Raw genomic sequence first — 20,344 nt, forward strand, 5'->3', positions numbered from 1 at the left:
TGGTTGGGAGCACAGGCAGCCGGTGTTTGAATCTAGTCTCTGCCATCTTTTTTTTTTTCATCTTTATTGGAGTATAATTGTTTTACAAAGTCTCTGCCATCTTTAACAGGCTGACCTTTGGAAAGTAATTTACCTCCTTGTGACTCAGCTTCCTCTCAGCTAGAGGGACACGATGGCAACACCTCTTTCACACGGGTGTGTAGGGCTACATGAGACGGTACAGGAAACGCTCTTGGAAAACAGTGCTTGGAACTGAGAACATGCTAAATTATCGTTAACTATTACCATTATTGTTCTAACAAGGCTTTTGAGAGGTTTAGTGATAATGTGGGTAAGTGTCTAGTTCAGCGCCTCCCTGCCGGGTGAGGGGTTGTGATGAATGATTATTCCCTCCACTCAACTAATAAGTAATAATTTAGCACCTGATCAATGCAAATGCAGTGCTGAGAATAGGAGATACAACAGTGGGTAAAGACAGACAGTCCCTGCCTTCGTGGTGCTTACAGTTTATTGGGGAAGGCAGACAGAAGTTAAAAGCTCTGTTTTGCCCTCCAAATCTAGATCAATTGTTACTTCATTCCAGAACCATCCTATTCAGTGCTGCCACCTCTTGCCCTCTGCTGTGGCCCCCCTCTTGTTACGTTACAAATTTCGTTTTTATTCATAGCACTGAATCCTATGTGTTTTGATAACACATTAACATATATATTGCTTCTTAAGAGCCACACATTATTCTAACTGCTTTACAAGCATTAACTCATTGTGTCCTTGTAGCAGTCCTGTAAGGCACAGAGAGGCTAATCAACTCATCCAAGGACACACAGCAGTGAGGGGCAGGGAGAGGGTTCAAGCCCAGGTTGTCTTGTTCCCGGTCTGTGCTCATAACCACTGCACCATGCTGCCTTGAACTATCGAAAACGGCCTGATTTGTGGATTTATTGTCTATTTGTTTATTGTCTGTCCACCCAACAGATTTCAGCTCCATGAAGTCCGGGGCCTCATCCATTTAATTCACAGCTGTAACTCTAGTGTGTGTCACAGCGTAAGGTACAGAGCTGGCACTCACTATATATTTGTTGAATCAATAAATGAATGAAAATGTAGCCAGATAAACACACAATTACACGTAGTGCTAAATGCTATGAAAAAAAATGCCAGTCCTATGAGAGGTTTTAACGGGACTAAATTTAGTTTGAGGATCAGAGAATACTACAAATTATAAGTATTATTTTAACTGTCCCCATTCTAAAATCTTCTTGATATAATAGTTGTGACTGGCTAAGAAAGAAGAAAATGTTATCTACGCGGAATATCCTTTTTGAGATGATAATATTCTCCCAGCAATGAAATGTAATTGAAAACTGGGGCTGCATTTGACTTTAATTCTGTTGAATTTATGAGCCCAAAATCTCCCCTCATTCCCCAAAATAAACACAAGCAATTGGTCTACCTGGGGCTTGTGATAATATACCCACAATACCTTGGCAGTCTCTGCACCTTAGTTTTATAGGCAGGAGTGAGACTTCTGCTGGTCTTGGGTTTTCATTTTTCTCTGTGTCTCTCTTTTTCTCTGTTGCAGGAACAATGGGTAACCAAATGAGTGTCCCCCAAAGAGTCGAGGACCAAGAGAACGACTCGGAAGCGGACACTCACAAGGTGGTGTAGTTATGGTCACTGGGTCATTAGCTACTAGTTGGGAGAGTCGGGGGTAACGGCAGAATAAACAGCCTGCCCAGGGCTCATCACAGAGGCGTGGTTGATGCTGCTTTTCCCAGGGGTTGTTCGGTTGTATTCAAACCTCCAGAACCCATCAAGGAGCTTGTTAAGAGTGCAGGCCCTTAGGCCCCGCTCAAGGCCTGCTGAGTCAGAAATTGCAGGGCTGGGAGCCTATGAAACCTGTCTCCATGGTGATTGGTTCCCCTGGGGCCAATCTGATCTCTGTTCCCAGGTGGGTTTAGACCAGGGGTTCTCAGCTGTGGGTGATTTTGCCTCCCCACCAGGGGACACTTGGCAGTGTTTGGAGATGTTTCTTGGTTGTCACAACTCGGGTAGTGCTACTGGCATCTAGTGGGTAGAGCCAGGGATGCTACTAGACACCCTGCAATGCACAGGACGGCCCCACAGCAGAGAATGATCCAGCCCGAAGTATCAGCAGTGCTGAGGATGAGAAACCCAGTTTTTGATCAGCAGTTTGCAGCCGTGGCTGGACATTAGAATCATCTGGGAAACTTAAACATAAATCGTGAGGCTGGAATTGTACCCTAGACCAATGAAATCAGAATCTGTGTGTGGGAACCAGGGCGGCACCTGGATTTTCAAGGCTCCTCAGCTGTTGCGTGTTCAGCCGACGTGTAGAACTTCTTGTTTGTGAATCCCTCCTTTAGAAGATTGCTCTGGAGGGCTGAGGCCAGGGACACCCAAATGCTTCTCCTTAGACCTTAGATCTACAAGCAGGCAGCAGAGAAGCTAAATGTCCACCACCAGTGCTTCTGCAATCAACTCAGTTTAAGATCTAGAGCCCAGTTAGACATGGAGATCATTGGAGGAGGAGGTAATACCTACGAACTGATATTGATCACAGCATAGAGGGAATTCCTGCTCAGAACAGAAGGCTGCAGTCAGAGAAGGTTCTCACACCTGACCACGTATTAGAATCCCTGGGAAATGGTGAAAACGCCCGATGCCCAGCACCACCTGAGACCAACTAAAACACAACCTCTGGGTAGGGGCCCTGCCATCAGTAGTTTCCCAAGATCCCCAAATGATTCCGAGTCTGGGAGCCTCTGGCCTCCAGGACCAGGCAGTGACAAAAATGAGCAAAGCGGGAGGGTGAAGCCCATTTGCAGACAGTTGGTTCTGACCAACTTCACCCTTAACACGTTCCCAGAGACTTATTTTTCATGTGAAGCTGGAAAATGGTGTTAATGCAACCTCCTGATTTTTTAAATATTGGCAACTGATTCCAAAATACTTAAAAAAAAAAAAACAAACAAAACTTCTGTGAGCCAAGTAAATCAATTTGCACACCAAGTATTACCCCAGGGATGCCTGTTATGACCTCAGACCCAAATGATCTCGAGTTTGATATTTCAATTTTATGATTTCTTGGTGGGGTTAATGATAAATTCAGGAACACAGGCTTCTTTTATTTTTATTTATTTATTTTTGGCCACACCATGTGGCTTGGGGGATCTTAATTCCCCGACCAGGGATTGAACCTGGGCCCTGGCAGTGAAAGCACCGAGTCCTAACCACTGGACTGCCAGGGAACTCCCAACACAGGTTTCTTTTAAGCAAAACTGTTACAAAAATATAAAGAAAAGAAACATCTTTCACATCTCCCCAGTAGTTTCCCATCATCAGGAGGTGAGTATTTAGTCTTTTAGGTTTTTTTCTCTCTTCACTTATTAACATATATTATACTACTAATAGTATTGGCAAAATAAGACACGATATGCAAAGTACTTAGCATATAATCAATATTCAGTTAATGCCAACTATTAGAGGTATAATTTATTTTATTACTAAAATGACATTATATAACATACATTCTTTTTTGCAACCTTTTTTCCTTTCCATGTGAGAGTATGTGTATATGTGCGTGTGTATATATATGTACATCTGTGCATACATATATATGTATAATCTTTTTAAATGTCTACAGTAAATAACAGAAGAGAAAAAAATTCAGGGCAGTGGTCTAAAATCGGAAGGGGGTTGTAACAGTGCAGGGGAAGGAGTGGACACAGAGCAGAAAAATAGCAACAACGAACTTCCTGTATTTGACGAGAGACGCCTGTGCTTGTGTGCAGGACCCTGGAGTGTGGTTAACCTCACAGCATGTCAAGTTCTTGTCCCCTCCCTGGTCAGACCAGCACCCCAGTTTGCCTGTGTGTCCCATCTGTACGAGGGTGTCTGTCCTGCTTGTGCTTGTGGGACTCATTGAAAGGAGGTAGAGACCATTCAAAGCTCTTATCAACACAGGAGTCCAGTCCTTGCAGCGGGTTATAGAGTTTCTCTGAGGCGTGATAGAAAACGGGGTAGTTCCTAGAAATGCAGACTTGAATTTTGTGAGGCACCCTTGTGGCCTTGAGTTTTTCTGACTTTCCCCAAAGACTCGGCTAATACTGCCACATGTTCTGTTCCAGGTGGCATCTGGCGACAAGTGTGGTCAAAATGGGATGCCGGTGATGGTATCCACCCACTCTGTTCAACTCTACCATGAAGGTCAGTGTCACGTAGGGACTGCTCCTCCTGGGGGTTGGGGGGATGGTGAAGGGTCTGCTGATCCCTGTTGATGGTGAAACAAGATGGAAGAGTTGAAGCCACAGACTCACGTGGAAGACACTTGTATTAGTTCCTGGGGCTGCAAACGCAGTGTCACGAATCAGGTGGCTTAAGCAACAGAAATGTATTGTCTCACCATGTTGGGGCCAGAAGTTGGAAATCAAGGTGTGGGCAGGGTTGGTGCCTTCTGAGATTTTGCGGAAGAATCTGTTCCCCTGCCTGTGCCCTGGTTCCTGGTGGCCTCAAGCACTCCTTGGCTTCTACGTGGTGCTCTCCCTGTGTCTTCATAGCATCTTCCTTCTCCGCTCTGTGTCCAAACCTCCCCCTTTTATGAGGACACAGCCCTGTGGGATTGGGCACACCCCCACTGGCCTCATCTTAACTTGGTCCTCTGTAAAGACCCTCTTTCCAAATGAGGTCATAGGAACTGGGGGCTAGGACTTCATCTTCTTGGCAATTCAACTCTTTTTTGTTGTTGTTAATTAATTATTTATTTATTTTAATTTATTTTTGGCTGCATTGGGTCCTCGTTGCTGCACATGGGCTTTTCTCTAGTTGAGGCGAGTGGGGGCCACTCTTGGCAGTGGTGTGCAGTCCTCTCACCACGGCGGCCTCTCCCGTTGCAGAGCACGGGCTCTAGGCTCACGGGCCTCAGCAGTTGTGGCCCATGGGCTCCAGAGCGCAGGCTCAGCAGTTGTGGCACACGGGCCCAGTTGCTTCATGGCATGTGGGATCCACCCGGACCAGGGCTCAAACCCGTGTCTCCTGCATTGGCAGGCGGATTCTCAACCACTGTGCCACCAGGGAAGCTCCTCGGCAATTCAACTCTTAACAGTACTCATCTCTCTTGAGTATGTATGATGCCTGGAAGAGGCCGAGGCTTTACAGCAATGAATTAAAAGCAATACAGTAGAAACACTAAGAGTCTGGCCTCTTCAGAGTCCGACAGACCAAAGTGAAAATCCCTGTCCTGCAACTTACTAGCTGTGTGACCTGGAGCAAGTCGTTTGGCTTTCTAAGCCTCGGTTTTCTCATCTGTAAAGTGGGGATAAGAACACCTAGCTCACAGAATTGCTGAGAGGACTCAAGGAGATCATTCACCAAGCATTTTACATATTACCCAGCACTTAGGAATTCCAAAGAAACAAGTAAAATATAGAAGACAACAGAGGGCAGTATTAAAACTGGACAATGTAACTTACCAATTTGATTTCATTCTGGAGTATAAGGCTATAAATTCAAAGCATCAAAAATGACTGAGTCCTACGATGTGAGGAATATCTATAAATTATATGAGGCAGTATAGCCCAGTGGTTGAGGGTATGAACTCTGGAATCAGACTGCTGGTTTTGCCACCTACCAGCTGTGTGACCTTGAGCCAGTTAATTAACCTCTCTGAACCTCAGCCTCCTTGTCTGTGAAGTGGGATAATAACAGTAGCTACAACACAGATATCAGATATAATACAAGTGTATCTTTCAGTGCCTGGCACATAGTGAGTGCTATGTATGTATTAGCTATCATGATTATATGAGGCTTATGGTTGCTGTCCTTTACATGTAAGTTTCTGGGCTTCAGCTTCATTTCCTGAACAATGAGATGAATCATAGCATTGGTTCCAGCGGCTTTAGAATTTCCTAGTGTAAGAAAAATAACTGCTCTCTGTTTCCCCTCGCTATGCTCTGCTACCCACACCACATCTGACACCAGATGTGTGGGTTTTCCATACAAGTGATTCTGTGACACCAGCTGGGTGTCCCACAATTCAGTTCGGTTCTGACACCATCAACCCAGAGTTGGCAGCAGCTCCCACAGGTAAAGGGCTCACTCCCACAAGACTACCTCCCACTTCAGTTGCCAATGGCAAGTGGGGAGTCCCCAGGTCACCCACAACTTCTGTTCCTACTTGGCTACAAATCAGAGGTTCTCACGATCTCCTCCTCAGATTCAGTCATTTGCTAGAATTGCTCACAGAACACAGGAAAACAACGTACTTATTAGATTACCGGTTCATTATAAGAGGATGCAACTCAGCAATGGCCAGATGGAAGAGATGCGTAGGGGAAGGTATGGGGGAGGGGATCCTGGGGGCAGTGGATGGGGCAGTGGATCTTCCATGCCCTCTCTGGACAAGCCACCCTCCCAGCACCTCCCCGTGGTCACCAACCCAGAAGCTCTCTGAACCCTGTTCTTTAGGGACATTTGTGGAGGCTTTATTATGTAGGCATGCTTGATTAAATCATTGACCATTGATGGTGGAACTCAATATCCAGCTACTCTCCCCTCCCTGGAGATGGGGGGCGGTGAGGCTGAAAGTCCCAGCCCTCTAATCACATGACTTGTTCCCCTGGCAACCGGGGCCCCCATCCTTAGGGGCTTTTCCAAAGTCACCTCAATAACATAAACTCAGATGTGGTTAAAAGGGGCTGGCTTGTTATGAATGATAAAAGTCTTCTTCATGGCTCTTAAAGTTAAGTTTTAGGAGCTCTGTGCCAGGAACAGAGATGAAGGCCAAATATAGATTTATTTTTTAATTTATTTTTTGGCCACGCTGCACTGCTTGTGGGATCTTAGTTCCTCGACTAGGGATCAAACCCATGCCCCCTGCAGTGGAAGCGTAGAGTCTTAACCACTGGACATCCAGGGGAGTCCTGTATTTCTTAATACATTATACCCCCAGGTTGCTTGTTAAAAACTTAGATGCCCAGGTCCCAGCCCATAGCCTCTGTCTAGACTACCCTAAGGTTGAGGCCTGGGGATCTGAACTGTTGAAAGCTTTCTAGAAGATTCTGACGCATAGCCAGGATTGGCAACCACAGGATGAGATCATGTCACAAGTCTCTTCCTGCCTTTCAACCTTGTGAGTCAAGCTTCTACTTTGATGTGCACAAAATGGATTGTACTGACAGCAGTGGCCTTTGATGAGAACAGTGTAAAGCTGGCTGTTGAGATGCACAGACTTTGAAATGAGAATCATATTGTTTTTATAATTTGCAAACTGTAGGTGTTCTCAAAAAATTGAGAGGCACTGAGAATATAATATGCCCTACAGAAATGGTTTTCTTTATCATCATTTTATCTGTATTATTACTGTTGTTGTTGTTTTTATGCCCCTATTTAATATGGGGCACAAGGGCAAGGAGTGTGTAGGAAGGGCATAGGAACAAACTTGAAAATTGAAAAAGTCTTTCTCTCTCTTTCTGTCTCTCTCTTTCTCTGCCCCTCCCTCCCTTTTTTTCTCCCTCCTTCCCTCCTTTCCTCCCTGCTCCCAACATTTATTTTTATAGAAGAGGCAGTCTTCCTGGAAAGAGGAAAATAAGTAACAGAAATATAGGGTAACAGTCTGGGACAGTGTATTGCTGTGTGGATACCTACACACAAGGGAAAAGAGAATCTGGTTTGAGTGAGTCGTAGGTTGGTTGCACGTAGCTCTCATACCCTGCAGCCTTGCATCAGCACCGGCTTGAGAATCTGTAAAGGGTTTAAGTTAATCCTCTGAAGTCAAAAACTCTGCCTACGTTCACTGACAACCCAGGTCTCTGCAACTCACTTTGGAATGATTATCTCATTTAATGAGGAAGGCAGCTTATCATCCTCATGCTCTTTCCCCTAGGTTATTATAATTTTCGATGCAGTTTTTAAAGGGGTATGAAAGTGGGATTCTGGGTGACTTTTTTTGTCCTTTGGACAGAATTTTCTGACTGGGTCTTTTGATGCACATTTGTGTTCATCTCTCTTGCTGTTTGCACATATGTATGCACATAGAGAAAAGTCACCAGAAAAATAGCTAAGTGGGATGCTGGGTGACTGTTTTCCTTCTTTCCATCTATACTTTTTCCTGTTATAATTAAAACTGTTCATTGCCATGCGGGAATGTTTTCTGTGAAGACTTATTGAGAAGCAGTGATGGCACAGTGGCTGAGCACACAACCTAGGGAGTCAGGATCCTAAATTCAATTTGTGGCTCTGCTGTGTGACCTTAGGCAAGTTGCTCAGCCTCTCTGTTCTCACATCTGTAAAATGGGAATCATAATAGCAGTAGGCCAGAGCTTCGAAGATCACTGGGAAGCTTAAAGGAGTTGATAGACCTACAATATTTGGAAGAGTGCCTGGCACGTGGTCAACATGTGAGGAAAGTTTATTTTTCTGTGTTGGATTTAATGTTAATAAAGGCTGTCATTACAGTTTGAAGTTAACTGTATTAGCCCTGTCTAGCATAGCACTTAGAAATTTAAAATCTGACCTTAAAATTTGCTTTTCCTACATCCCTTATTCTTTTTCAATGTTTTACTTATTTGTCTTCCAGAGACACTGTGGGAGAGAGCAATGAGGCAAAACACCTCTTTTAAAGTGATTCATGAAGTTACATTCTGTTTCTTCATAGAAATAAATTTATTTCGCACAGTATTTTTTCTTGGGAAGGGCAAGAGACCAGGGGATTGTGATATCAAACAAACATTAATTAGTACAGCTCATGTGAATGAGGGCTTTCTCTCCAAAGCTTAGCATTATAATTCATCTTCAATAACAGTATCTTAGAAAATCAAAATGTCTCATTTTTATTGCCACATTATATTTCTAGCTTAATTTGCCAATTTCAGATGCCATTTGAAAGTCGTGTGTCAGAGAAAGCTGGTAATGATGCCAAAGCCTCGCACAGCGTGATTTACCTGCAGTGCCACAGAGAGCAACACGTTGTCTTGCAACTTCGGGTTAGAGGCTAACGTGTTTGCTCTACCAAAACGTGATTGTTTAAATTCATATATTCGGTTTCTCCCTTTCTTTTTCCAGTACATGTTGATTTGAATTCCAGAGTAGCTGGGGAAGTACTTCCAGCAGAGCAAAATGTCCATTGGTAGAGTGGTCGCATCAGTTAGGGCAGACACACACAGTCCTCAGCAAAAATAGGAATGAGCTACCACCAAATACAGCACCGTGAGGGATCTCAAAACTATCCTGCCAAGAAAAGGAGGCCAGATGGCCACATCTGAATCTCCTGAACCTGTGACTATGTTACCTTGCTTGTCAAAAGCAGGTTTTGCAGAGGTAATTAAATTAAGGATCTTGAGATGGGGAGCTGATCCTGGATTATCCAGGCGGGCCTAGTGTAACCACAGGGTCCTTATAAGAGGCAGTGTTACCAGGTTGGTCGTATGGATCACCACTTAGGCCCTAGCCAGGCTGAAGCCCCCTGCCTTGCTGGGGAAGGTGCTTTTCCTGTTCGGATTCGCACAGCCAATGACGAAACTGACGCTGAGGCTGAAACAGCACAAGCTTTATTCCATGGCCAGAGAATGGAGAAGCGGGGACTTAGTTCGAAAATCAACTTCTCAACCCGCCTTGGTCTGAGACACCGTATATATAGGAGGGTCGAGGCAAAAGGGAGGGAATTGAATAAAGAGAGGGAGAAATGTACATGACTTCTCCGAGAATAGGGGTGTGGTATGCTCAGTACTGGAACAACACCCCTTTTCAGTCCTTGTATGCCCTCCTCCGGCTGTTGCCATGGCAACTGTCAACAGTCACGGTGCTGGCGGGTGTCATTTAGCTGCTAATGTATTACAGTGATATAATGAAGTTCACGGTCTGCTGGAGGTTGGGGCTTCTGCCATCTTGGCCCTTGCTGATTCGAACCAGTTCTGGTGGGCTCTTGTTTTTCTCTTCTGGTGGTCTCCTGTAAAATACGGATAACACTTCTCTGCAGCTTATATCCCCTCAAGCAAGGCGGAGGGTTAGAGCTCAAGACTAACAGCCATGGTAACAGGAGGCAGGAGGGTCAGAGTCAGAGAAAGAGATGTAATGTTGGAGTGGATGTCACAGAGAGAGAGACTTCAAGATGCTCCATTGCTGGCCTTGAATATGGAGGAATGGGCCATGAGGCAAGGAATGTGGATTACCAAACCAAACTTGGGTCCACTTGCCCCATGCACAGCAAAGCCAATATACTGACACTGGATTGTGGTGAAGGAAAGTACAGTGTTTATTGCAAGGCACCCAGCATGGAGAATGGGCAGCTTAGGCTCAAAAGACTTGAACTCTCCCCTGGCTTTTGGGGAAGGGTTTTTAAAAGCAAGCTGAGGGAGAGGGTTGCAGGCTGCCTGATCAGCTCGTGGACGTTCTTCTGATTGGTTGGTGGTGAGGTAACTGGGAGGTATTTCAGAAATTTCAGTCATCAACCTTCTGGTTCTAACTGGTCTGGGGTCTCCGTGCTGGTGGTCATCATGTAGTTAACTTCCTCCACCTGTGGGGTTTTTAGTATCTGCAAACCAACTCAAGGATATGGCTCAGGATATTATCTGTAGCCCCTGAAGAGGAACTAAAGGTCTGGACTTTGTTTTGTGGCTAAACTATAATTCTTTTGTCTTGCTTGACTGTTTTCCTTTGTTTCTGCATTTTCTCATTTCTGTGATTAAATTTGCTCTTGGGAACTTGGGGAAGGCCTAGGAGGCTAAAGGTTTTCTATAAACAAGAGGCGGGGGGCACAGAGGTCTGTCCCCTAGAAGGTCCTGTAGGGTCCTGCTCGATTTCAGAGCAAGGACGCAGATTATCTCCTCAAGCTTCCAGAAGTTGACCCATTTTTGATGTCTGACCTTCAGAACTGTAAGATATTTTGTGTTGTTTTAAGGCACAAAAATTATGGTAATTTGTTACAGCAGCAAAAGGAAACTGATATGAGCACACTGAAGCTTCCGAGGCTCACAGACCAGGTCCTGGCTCTGCCGCTCACTAGCTTTGTAACCTTGGCAAGAAATGTGTACTCTCAGAGACTCATCTCGAAAATGGGAAGAATAATAATATTAACTGTGTAGGTGGCTCCAAGAACAGTGGCTGGCACAGGGTAAATGTGACGAAATAAAAAGACAGGGAAATCTACAAGCAGAGTCCACTGTCATGAGTGGCCCTTATCATTGGCCTTTCCCCTGTTGTATCACCTGCCCAGACTTTCCCACCTGTGTATTTATCCCTAAAACCTCACCCGTTTTTAGGGAAATAAAAATGCCTCATTTTTCTCCTTCTTTGATTCCTTCTATCAAATTTATCACATTAGTTCCCCCTTTTAAAAAAATTGTTCAGTTCTCACTGCTGATGAATGGTGGAGACTAAGGCATGATTTATCTGCCAGAAAACGCCATTTTTCAGAAACAGAGGACTGTCTCTGTTCCACCTGGGTAAGAAGTTTCTAAAAAATTAATCTTTCCTTTTTTTGTTCCTAGTTGATTTTTTCTAAAAAGAATTGCCTGATTTTGCTTTTTTTAAAAGAAGAATTGGAATCATTTCACTGGATTGAAAATCCTTGAGTAAACAGTGCTCCTGCCGATGCTGTAACGTGATGAATGGGAGGAAAAGAATATGCCAATCATGATGCCTGGGCAAAGTGTGATGGGAGACCCGGTGCCAAAACTCATAGCTACCTGATAGAGAGAAAGACGTGGGACCAGCCTCACTGGTTGGGAAGGGAGCAAACACACGTATCCTCTTAGCATCCTCTATTTCCCCACAATTGGCCGGCTTTTTTAATGTTTCACCCACTTGAGTAAAAATTCCTGAGAACAGAGTATTTCCTTTGTTGTTGCAATAATCCCAAAGTTAACACAGGCTCTGAGATACACAAAGGGCTTGGAAATGACTGATGAACAAATGAACGGTGGCACATCAGACCAGTGGCAGCAGAGCAAGAAAATGCGGCTGAAGAGAGAGTTGTAGATCCGGATGTATCTGCTACAATAATACAGCCCTAAGTAAATAGCACTTTTAATTATAACGAGAAGCCTGGGGGTTGGCAGTTCCAAGCTCGGTGCAGCATCTTGACGGCACTATCAAGACACCAAATAAGTGTGCCAGTTATGTACTGTGGCTCACAAGATGCCACAGACCCACACATCACATCCTCACATGACGGGACCCAAAAGCCAGAAGGGAAAAGCCACGATTTGCTACTCTTTTTTCTCCTTTTATTAGAAAAGAAAGGAAGGTCCTTCCTAGAAGCCCCTGCCTCAAGTAGGCATCCACTTATATCTCATTGGCCAGAGTGAGGTCACATGACCACCACTAGCTGCAGGGGATGCTGGGACTTCTCTGGGCAGCAAGCAAAGAAAACGGGTTGGAGTGGATTGGCCACTGGACAGGCAGTCCCCAGTGTCTGCCAGTGTTTTGATTTCAAAGAATTACAATTGAGCAACCGAAAGTAGCCACATATGTTTACTCAGGCCTTTCAAAAGTCATTAAAGGGATCTAGCTCATTTCCTGAACGCCCGTTTTCTCTCTCCTTCCACCATCTTGCTGTATATATCTCACTCAATAAATAAGCTCCTTATCTTCAGTCCTCCACCCTGCAACCCTGCTAGACATGCCACCCACACAGGCACTTCCTCTGGGTTGCACTGCGACAGCTCTCTACTTAAAGTGGTTACAGAGAATCCTGAAAGCGCTCTGCCAGGTGGCCTGACAGCTCCTGGCTCCTCTGTCCTCGGAAGTATGCAGAAGTCCCTGTGAAATCTAATACTTCTCAACCTCTTAGTGCTTCTTCTCATCAAAAATTCTAGTGGAGGGCTTCCCTGGTGGCGCAGTGGTTGAGAGTCCGCCTGCCGATGAAGGGGACGTGGGTTCGTGCCCCGGTCCAGGAAGATCCCACATGCCGCGGAGCGGCTGGGCCCGTGAGCCATGGCCACTGAGCCTGCGCATCCGGAGCCTGTGCTCCGCAACGGGAGAGGCCACAGCAGTGAGAGACCCGTGTACCGAAAAAAAAAAAAAAATTCTAGTGGAGAATTTCTGTCTGGTACATGTAGCCTCCCTGTTACTCTGTTGTGATAGACAGTCTCCAAAATTGCACATCCCTCCCCTCCCCCCAATAATCAAGGCTTCCCAGTATTCACACCCCTGTAGTCTTCTCCCTTGATATCTGAGATGACCCTGTAGAACCAATAATATGTAGTGGAAGGGATGATGCATGACTTCCAAGCCTAAGTCTTAAGAAGCCTTCCAGCCTCTGCCTTTGTCTTTCAAAGCACTAGCTCTGGGGAAAGCTAACCACCATGTCAGAGCGACTCAGACTGCCATGGTGGAAGGGAGCCCAAGCTAGTCACATGAAGAAGCCATGTGACAAGAAAGAAATGCTCAGCTAGTCCCCAGATGTTCCAGCCATCCCAGGCCGGGACAGATCCTTGAGCTCCACAGACGTGTGCAAATCCCTTCCATTCAACTGGTACATCTTTAATTCATTGTTTTGTAACAGCTACAAGGTATTTTAAGGTGTGGATGTACTGTAATTCATTCAGCCATTACCCTGATGTTGGGCTTTTTTTTTTCTATTTTTCTCTACTCTGAGCAATGTTGCAATAAACATTCTTGTACATGTTTTTTATTCTTTGTATTTTAGATAACTTCTTCAGGAGGGAAGCCGTGTAATGCAGGCACGTGTTGTTTTATTGAGCTTCACTTGATTGTGCTTTGCAGATACTGCATTTTTTGCAAATTGAAGGTTTGTGGCAACTCCGTGTTGAGCCAGTCTATGGAGGCCATTTTTCCAACAGCATTTGCTCACTGCATGTCTCTGTATCACATTTTGGTAATTCTCACAATACTGCAAACTCTTTATGGTGATCTGTGATCTTTGGTGTTACTATTGTAATTGTTTTGGGGTGCTGCAAACCTCGCCCATGTAAGACAGTGAGCTTAATCAATAAGTGTCGTGTGTTCTGTCTGCTCCACCGACCAGCTGTTTCCCCATCTCTCTCCCTGTCCTCAGGCCTCCCTTTTCCCTGAGACACACCAACTGTTGAAATTAGGACAATTAATAACACTATGGTGGCCTCTAAGTGTTCAAGTGAAAGGAAGAGTCACACATCTCTCACTTTAAATCAAACGCTAGAAATGAATAAGCATAGTGAGGAAGGCGTGTTGAAAGACAAGACAAACCGAAAGCTTGTGCCAAATTGTTAGCCAAGTTGTGAACGCAAAGGAGAAGTTCTTGAAGGAAATGAAAAGTGCTATTGCAGTGAGCACATGAATGGTAAGAAAGTAAAACAGCCTTATTGCTGACATGGAGAAAGTTTTAGTGGTCTGGATAGAAGGTCAAATCAGTCACAACGTTAGCTTGAGCAAAAAAAAAAAACACCCTAATCCAGAGAAAGCCTTCACTCTCTTCAGTTCTATGAAGCCTGAAAGAAGTGAGGAAACTACAGAAGAAAAGTTTGAAGCCAGCAGAGGTTGGTTCATGAGGTTTAGGGAAAGAAGCTGTCTCCATAACAGAAAAGTACAGGGTGAAGCAGCAAGTGCTGATATAGAAGCTGCAGCAAGTTATCCAGAAGATCTAGCTAAGATAATTAGTGAAGGTGACACTAAACAACAGATTTTCAGTGTAGAGGAAACAGCTTTCTATTGGAAGAAGATGCCATTTAGGACGTGCATAGCTAGAGAGGAGAAGTCAATGCCCGGCTTCAAAGTTTCAAAGGGCAGGCTGACTCTTGTTAGGGATTAATGCAGCTGGTGACATTAAGTCGATGCCAGTGTTCAGTTACAGTTCTGAAAATCCTAGGGCCCTTAAGGGCTAACTCTGCTCTGCCCGTGCTCCATACGTGGAAGAGCAAAGCCTGGATGACAGCACGTCTATTTACAACATGATTTACTGAATTTTTTTTTTTTTTTTTTTTTTGTGGTACACGGGCCTCTCACTGTTGTGGCCTCTCCTGCCGGGGAGCACAGGCTCCGGACGCGCAGGCTCGGTGGCCATGGCTCACGGGCCCAGCCGCTCCGTGGCATGTGGGATCCTCCCGGACCGGGGCACGAAACTGCGTCCCCTGCATCGGCAGGCGGACCCTCAACCACTGCGCCACCAGGGAAGCCCCAAAAATGGTTTCTTGAGATGGAATCTACTCCTGGCGATGAACCTCTGAAGATTGTTGAAATGACAACAAAGAATTTAGAATATTACATGAACTTAGTTGATAAAACAGCGGCAGGGTGTGAGAGGATTGGCTCCAATTTTGAAAGAAGGTCTACTGTGGGTAAAATGCTGTCAGACAGCATCACATGCTGCAGAGAAATCATTCGTGAAAGGGGCAAACTTCATGGCTGTCTTATTTTAAGACATTGCCACGGCCTCCCAACCTTCAGCAACCATCACCCTGATCAGTCAGCAGTATCCACTTCGAGGAAAGACCCTCCACCAGCAAAAAGCGTACGACTCTCGGAAGGCTCAGATGATGCTTAGCATTTTTAGCAATCGAGTATTTTTAAATTAAGGTATGCACTTTTTTTAGACCTAGTGCTACTGCACACTTAATAGACTACAGTATAGTGTAAACATAACTTTGATATGCACTGAGAAACCGGAAACTTTGTGTGACTCACTTTATTGCAATATTTATTTTATTGCTGTGATCTGGTGCCAAACCAAATCTCCAGGGTCTGCCTGTACAATGGTTAGACAGGTGCTTTTGGACAAACCACTTGTGTCTGAGGCCTCACCCCACCTCTCAGCAGCTGTGTGAGGATAAACAAGAGACTTTGTGACCTGATGGTAGAGAAAATGAGATAGTGCTTGCAAACCCCTTTACTTGGTGCCTGGAACAAAAAATGATCGCCATTATACTTATATAGACTCCTGAAAATAGTGGTTCCCAAACTTGAATGCACATTAGAATCTGCTGGGGAATTTTTAAATCCTCATACCCAGGCCTCACCTGGAATAATACAATCAGAAGCCCTGGAGTGTAGGGCCCGGGCATGTCTTTTTTCAAGTTTCCCTGGGCTAAGTATTTTTAAAGTTCCTCGTGTTCTGCCAGCGTTGAAAACCCTTTGAAACACACTCCAATAGAAAATTCCTTATTCACATTTTTCAAAAGTGAAACATTGGCATCTCTGTTTTAATTTGTTTGGGAACATTTTTGTCCCTGCCATGGCTGACGCCGGGGGCACAGCTTTCCGTTCCAGGGCGCAGACCGTCTGGGTGCATTAACTTCCACGCAGCTGTCAAGTAACACACAGCCTGCTCTTTGCCTCTCTGGACCAAGAAGACAACCAGCACACTCCTCTCTAAAGATAGAAGCATGCACACGGTTCCTGCAGCTTGAGCGATATGAACCTGTCCCTCTCTTAAAGGGAAGACCAAGAGAGCCAGGGAGAGACCAAGGGAAAACATAAAAAAACGGCAAGAAGAGAAACAGTATCGTCCTGTGACAACTGCACATCATCTCATTTCTCCGGGGCGCATTTTCATCAGATCTGGAAATGGAATAAACACACCCGCTTGCCAACAACTTTTCAGTTAACAAAAATAAAAATAATAAATCACTTAGACCAAATAAAAGGTAAGGTGCCCTCCAGATTGCTAGAAGTTTAACAATTGAAACAGCACATTAGTGGGTGAGATCTGATATATGCAAACATACCTCAAAGACCAAATACTTCTGGGAATGAGAGCAGGAAGACATAAGCGGAGTCTGGCTCCATTTGTCAGTACAGAAGCTGGGATGTGTATCAGTGATTCTCAGAGTGGTCCCTGGACCAGCATCATCCCGTCACCTCAAACTAGTTAGACCTGCAGCCCAGTTCAGACCTCCAGAATCCAATGCTGTGGGTGGGGCTGGCCCTCTGTTCTCACAAGCCTTCCTGGAGATTCTGACACTCCCCCAGAAGCAAGGACCACTGCAGCTGAGAACTGGCACGAGATGTGGAGGCTGCAGGAAACTGGAAACTCTCCCTGTGTCAGCCCTCGGCCCGGCTGCCCAGTGAGAATCCCTCAGCAGACAAGAGGATATTTCAGTGAAAGCCCCATTTTAGGATTTGCAAATGAAATTCCCCAATTCAGAAACATCTAAACATTCTGCTGGCCCAGCGCCAAGCTGTCAGTGGATCTCATATTTGCCAACCTCTGATTCTGTAAAGTTTTTCTCCCTAAAGCGCATCTCTCAGCAAAGCCTTTTTAAATCATCATCATTGTCATCAGGTTATCCCAGCCTGAAACAATTAAACATTTAAATCCTACAGCCAACTCCCAGCGTGCTGGCTTGACCTCTCGGCTCACTGGGCATCCTGCCCATGATGATGGGATCCCATGTGAGTTTCCCACAGGGAGGGACCAAGTGGGCGGGAGGTCGCCTGTGACCCGTCCCCTTTGCAGCTCTCCTGTCTTAAACCAAGAAGCTGCCTGTGGTTAATTCACAAGTCCTTTTTAGAATGACCTTGGGAGGTACAGGGATTCCAGGTGACTTAAAAAGTTTGAGTTTCTGAGTTTGCTGAGCAAAGGGTCAGACTCTGGAATATGGAGGTGCCCCAGAGGTCATGCCCCTCACTCCAGGATGCAGGACCCACTTGGCCTGGCAACTCCTCCAATCAGAGCTGCACCTTGTCGCTTGCAGAGCCTGCCATCACCGCTGGGCAGCCCCAGGCAGACCGGAAGCAGGTCACACATTCCTCCAGTTGGCTTTAAATCCCACCTCTCTTTTCTAGACCTCACCTTTCCCTTTATTTTTTCTTTTCATTACTTTACATTTTTAAGTGACCTGGGGGGTATACCTAGCAAACATTCTCAACAGTTTACATAATAAGATAGGACAGGGAACACCTTCCCATCCCCAATTCTGATCACTCCCCAACCTCCATCCCCAAATTTCCTTTCTTAGAGGCCGGAGCTCTTTACAGTTTCTTGTGGCCCGAGGTATTCCACGTGTGTGTATTTTTAAATCCTCCCCTCTACCTCCTGACACCATTAAAAAAACGAACGGGAACATACTATACAGACCGTCGAACATGGCTGTTTTTTCACTTACCGTATGTCTTGGAGAATGTTAATGCCTGTGGAGCAGTTCACTGTGTGGACAAATGATCATTAATTTAACCAGGTCCCTATTGCTAAGCCATTAGGGTGTTTTACTATTTTGCCACCACAGCAATAGTCCAGCAGATGATGTGTATCTGTTACATGTGTCTCTGTGGCTCTGTGCGATTGTATTTATAGGGTAACATTCCAGAAGTAGAAATCAGAGCTCCCAGAGTTTGTGAATTTTTAAATATTGATATATATTCCTGAATTATCCTCCAGAGAGACAGCCAGATTACACCTCCACCCGCAAGAGATGCGGGCATTCTTCCTCATCCTTTCTCCGCTGCCGGTTACTGCATGTTTCCCGTTTTACCAAGTTGTTAGGAGGAGAGCTAAGTCTCACAATTTTATTTTGCTTACATTTTACTACTCATCAGGTTGCACATCTTTTCATTGGCTTAAAAGCCTCTGTCTTTTCTGTGGACTCCCTGCTCACGTTTCGTGTTGAGCCATCCCCTGCTGTGCTGGTGTTTATATAATGTCTTCATTTTCAAAATTGAGATATAATTCATACACCATAAAATTCACGCTTTTCGAGCGTACAGCGTAGCGCTTTCTAGTGTATTCACGAGGTAGTGCGACCATCGCCACGACCTGATTCCAGAACATTTTCATCACCTCACAGAGAAGTTCCTTGAGCAGTTCATCTCTCGTTCTCCTCCCCAAGCCCCTGGCAACCACTAATCTGCTTTCTGTCTCTGTGGATTTGCCTATTCCGGACATTTTATATAAAGAGAATCATACAATATGTGGCTTTTAGTGTTTGGATTCTTTCACTTAGCATGATGTTTTCAGTGTTCACCCATGTTGTAGCAGGTAGCAGCACGTCATTGTTCTATATGGCTAAGTAATACTCCACTGTATGGATATGCCACATTTTGTTTATCCAGTCATCAGCTGATGGACATTTGAGTTATATGCCAGTTTTTGCATGAACATATGTTTTCATTCTCTTGGTTATGTACCTAGGAAGGGAATTACTGGGTCATGTAGCAACTTGATATCTAACTTTTTAAGGAACTGCAAAGCAGTTACACCATTTTACATCCCAGCAGGAATGTATGGGGGTTCCGATTTCTCCACATTCTCCTCAACACTGGTCATTGCCTGTCTTTTTGATTATGGCCATCCTAGTGGGTGTGAAGTGGTAACATATTGTGGTTTCGATTGCCTTTCCCTAATGACTGATGATGTTGAGCATCTTTTTATGCACTCATTGATCATTTGTATCTCTACTCTGCAGAATATAATGTCTTCTGTTTTTTTATAAATTTATTTTATTTTATATTTGGCCGCGTTGGGTCTTCGTTGCTGCACGTGGGTTTTTCTCTGGTTCGGCGAGCGGGGACTACTCTTCGTTGCAGTGCGTGGGCTTCTCATTGTGGTGGCTTCTCTTGTTGGGAGCACGGGCCCTAGGCATGTGGGCTTCAGTAGTTGCAGCACGCAGGCTCAGTAGTTGTGGTTCACGGGCTCTAGAGCGCAGGCTCAGTAGTTGTGGCGCACAGGCTTAGTTGCTCTGCAGCATGTGGGATCTTCCCGGATCAGGGCTCGAACCCATGTCTCCTGCATTGGCAGGCAGATTCTTAACCACTGCGCCACCAGGGAAGCCCTATAATGTCTTCTTGATTTGGCTCTTTTCCGCATCCTTCTCCTCTAGCCCTTTGTTTCATATGACTTTCTGGCTAGCTACTCTCAGTGCCCTGGGGCCCCAAGCTAATAACTGTCACTTTTTAGCAGTGTTCTTTGTGGCCTGAATTCAACCTACCCCCACCTAGCATCTCCAAAGCTTACCCTTTGTATCCTAAGAGCTGAGGGCACTAATAGAATGTTATATGATTTTCCTGTTGTTGTTTTTTTTTACCATTTAAAAGGTGTTTAATATTGTAAATATATGTGATCAGTGTTCCTGCTGCTTTGCATCACTGCTACCCTTGGGGGTGGGAGCCACTCATCACGTTGCTGCCGGAAATGTGAATCTCTAGAGCCTCTTTTGGGGAAGTAATCTGGCAGTGTCTCTTTTAGAAGTTAAATGCACATTAATTTGGGTGCAGCAATTCTACATCTGTACCTCTATTCCATAGAAATAAAGCATTAGTTTAGGATTTTTGAACATGGAAGTTTTCCCCAAATTTGTTTATAATGGAAATGGAAAAATAAAGGTTTGGAAACTATCAGAATGTTCATTAATTAGGCAATGGCATACATGTCTTTTGGTATATCCATATTAAGGAATAT

At 44.9% G+C, this 20,344-nt stretch overlaps 1 protein-coding gene across 1 annotated transcript in view; it reads left to right on the top strand.

The window, feature by feature from the left end:
* The window catches only part of BCAS1 (brain enriched myelin associated protein 1), a 106,951-nt gene that overhangs the window by 9,823 nt on the left and 76,784 nt on the right, over nt 1–20,344 (top strand). The window contains exons 2-3 of the mRNA XM_027086956.1: nt 1,580–1,656; nt 4,149–4,227. Coding sequence (XP_026942757.1) covers nt 1,585–1,656; nt 4,149–4,227 — 151 coding nt within the window. The 5' untranslated portion in view covers nt 1,580–1,584. The remainder of the gene's footprint in view (nt 1–1,579; nt 1,657–4,148; nt 4,228–20,344) is intronic.

Source organism: Aethalodelphis obliquidens, unplaced genomic scaffold (assembly GCF_003676395.1).
Source record: "Aethalodelphis obliquidens isolate GAN/ISIS:26980383/991018 unplaced genomic scaffold, ASM367639v1 scaffold57, whole genome shotgun sequence".
Taxonomy (NCBI): Eukaryota; Metazoa; Chordata; class Mammalia; order Artiodactyla; family Delphinidae; genus Aethalodelphis; species Aethalodelphis obliquidens.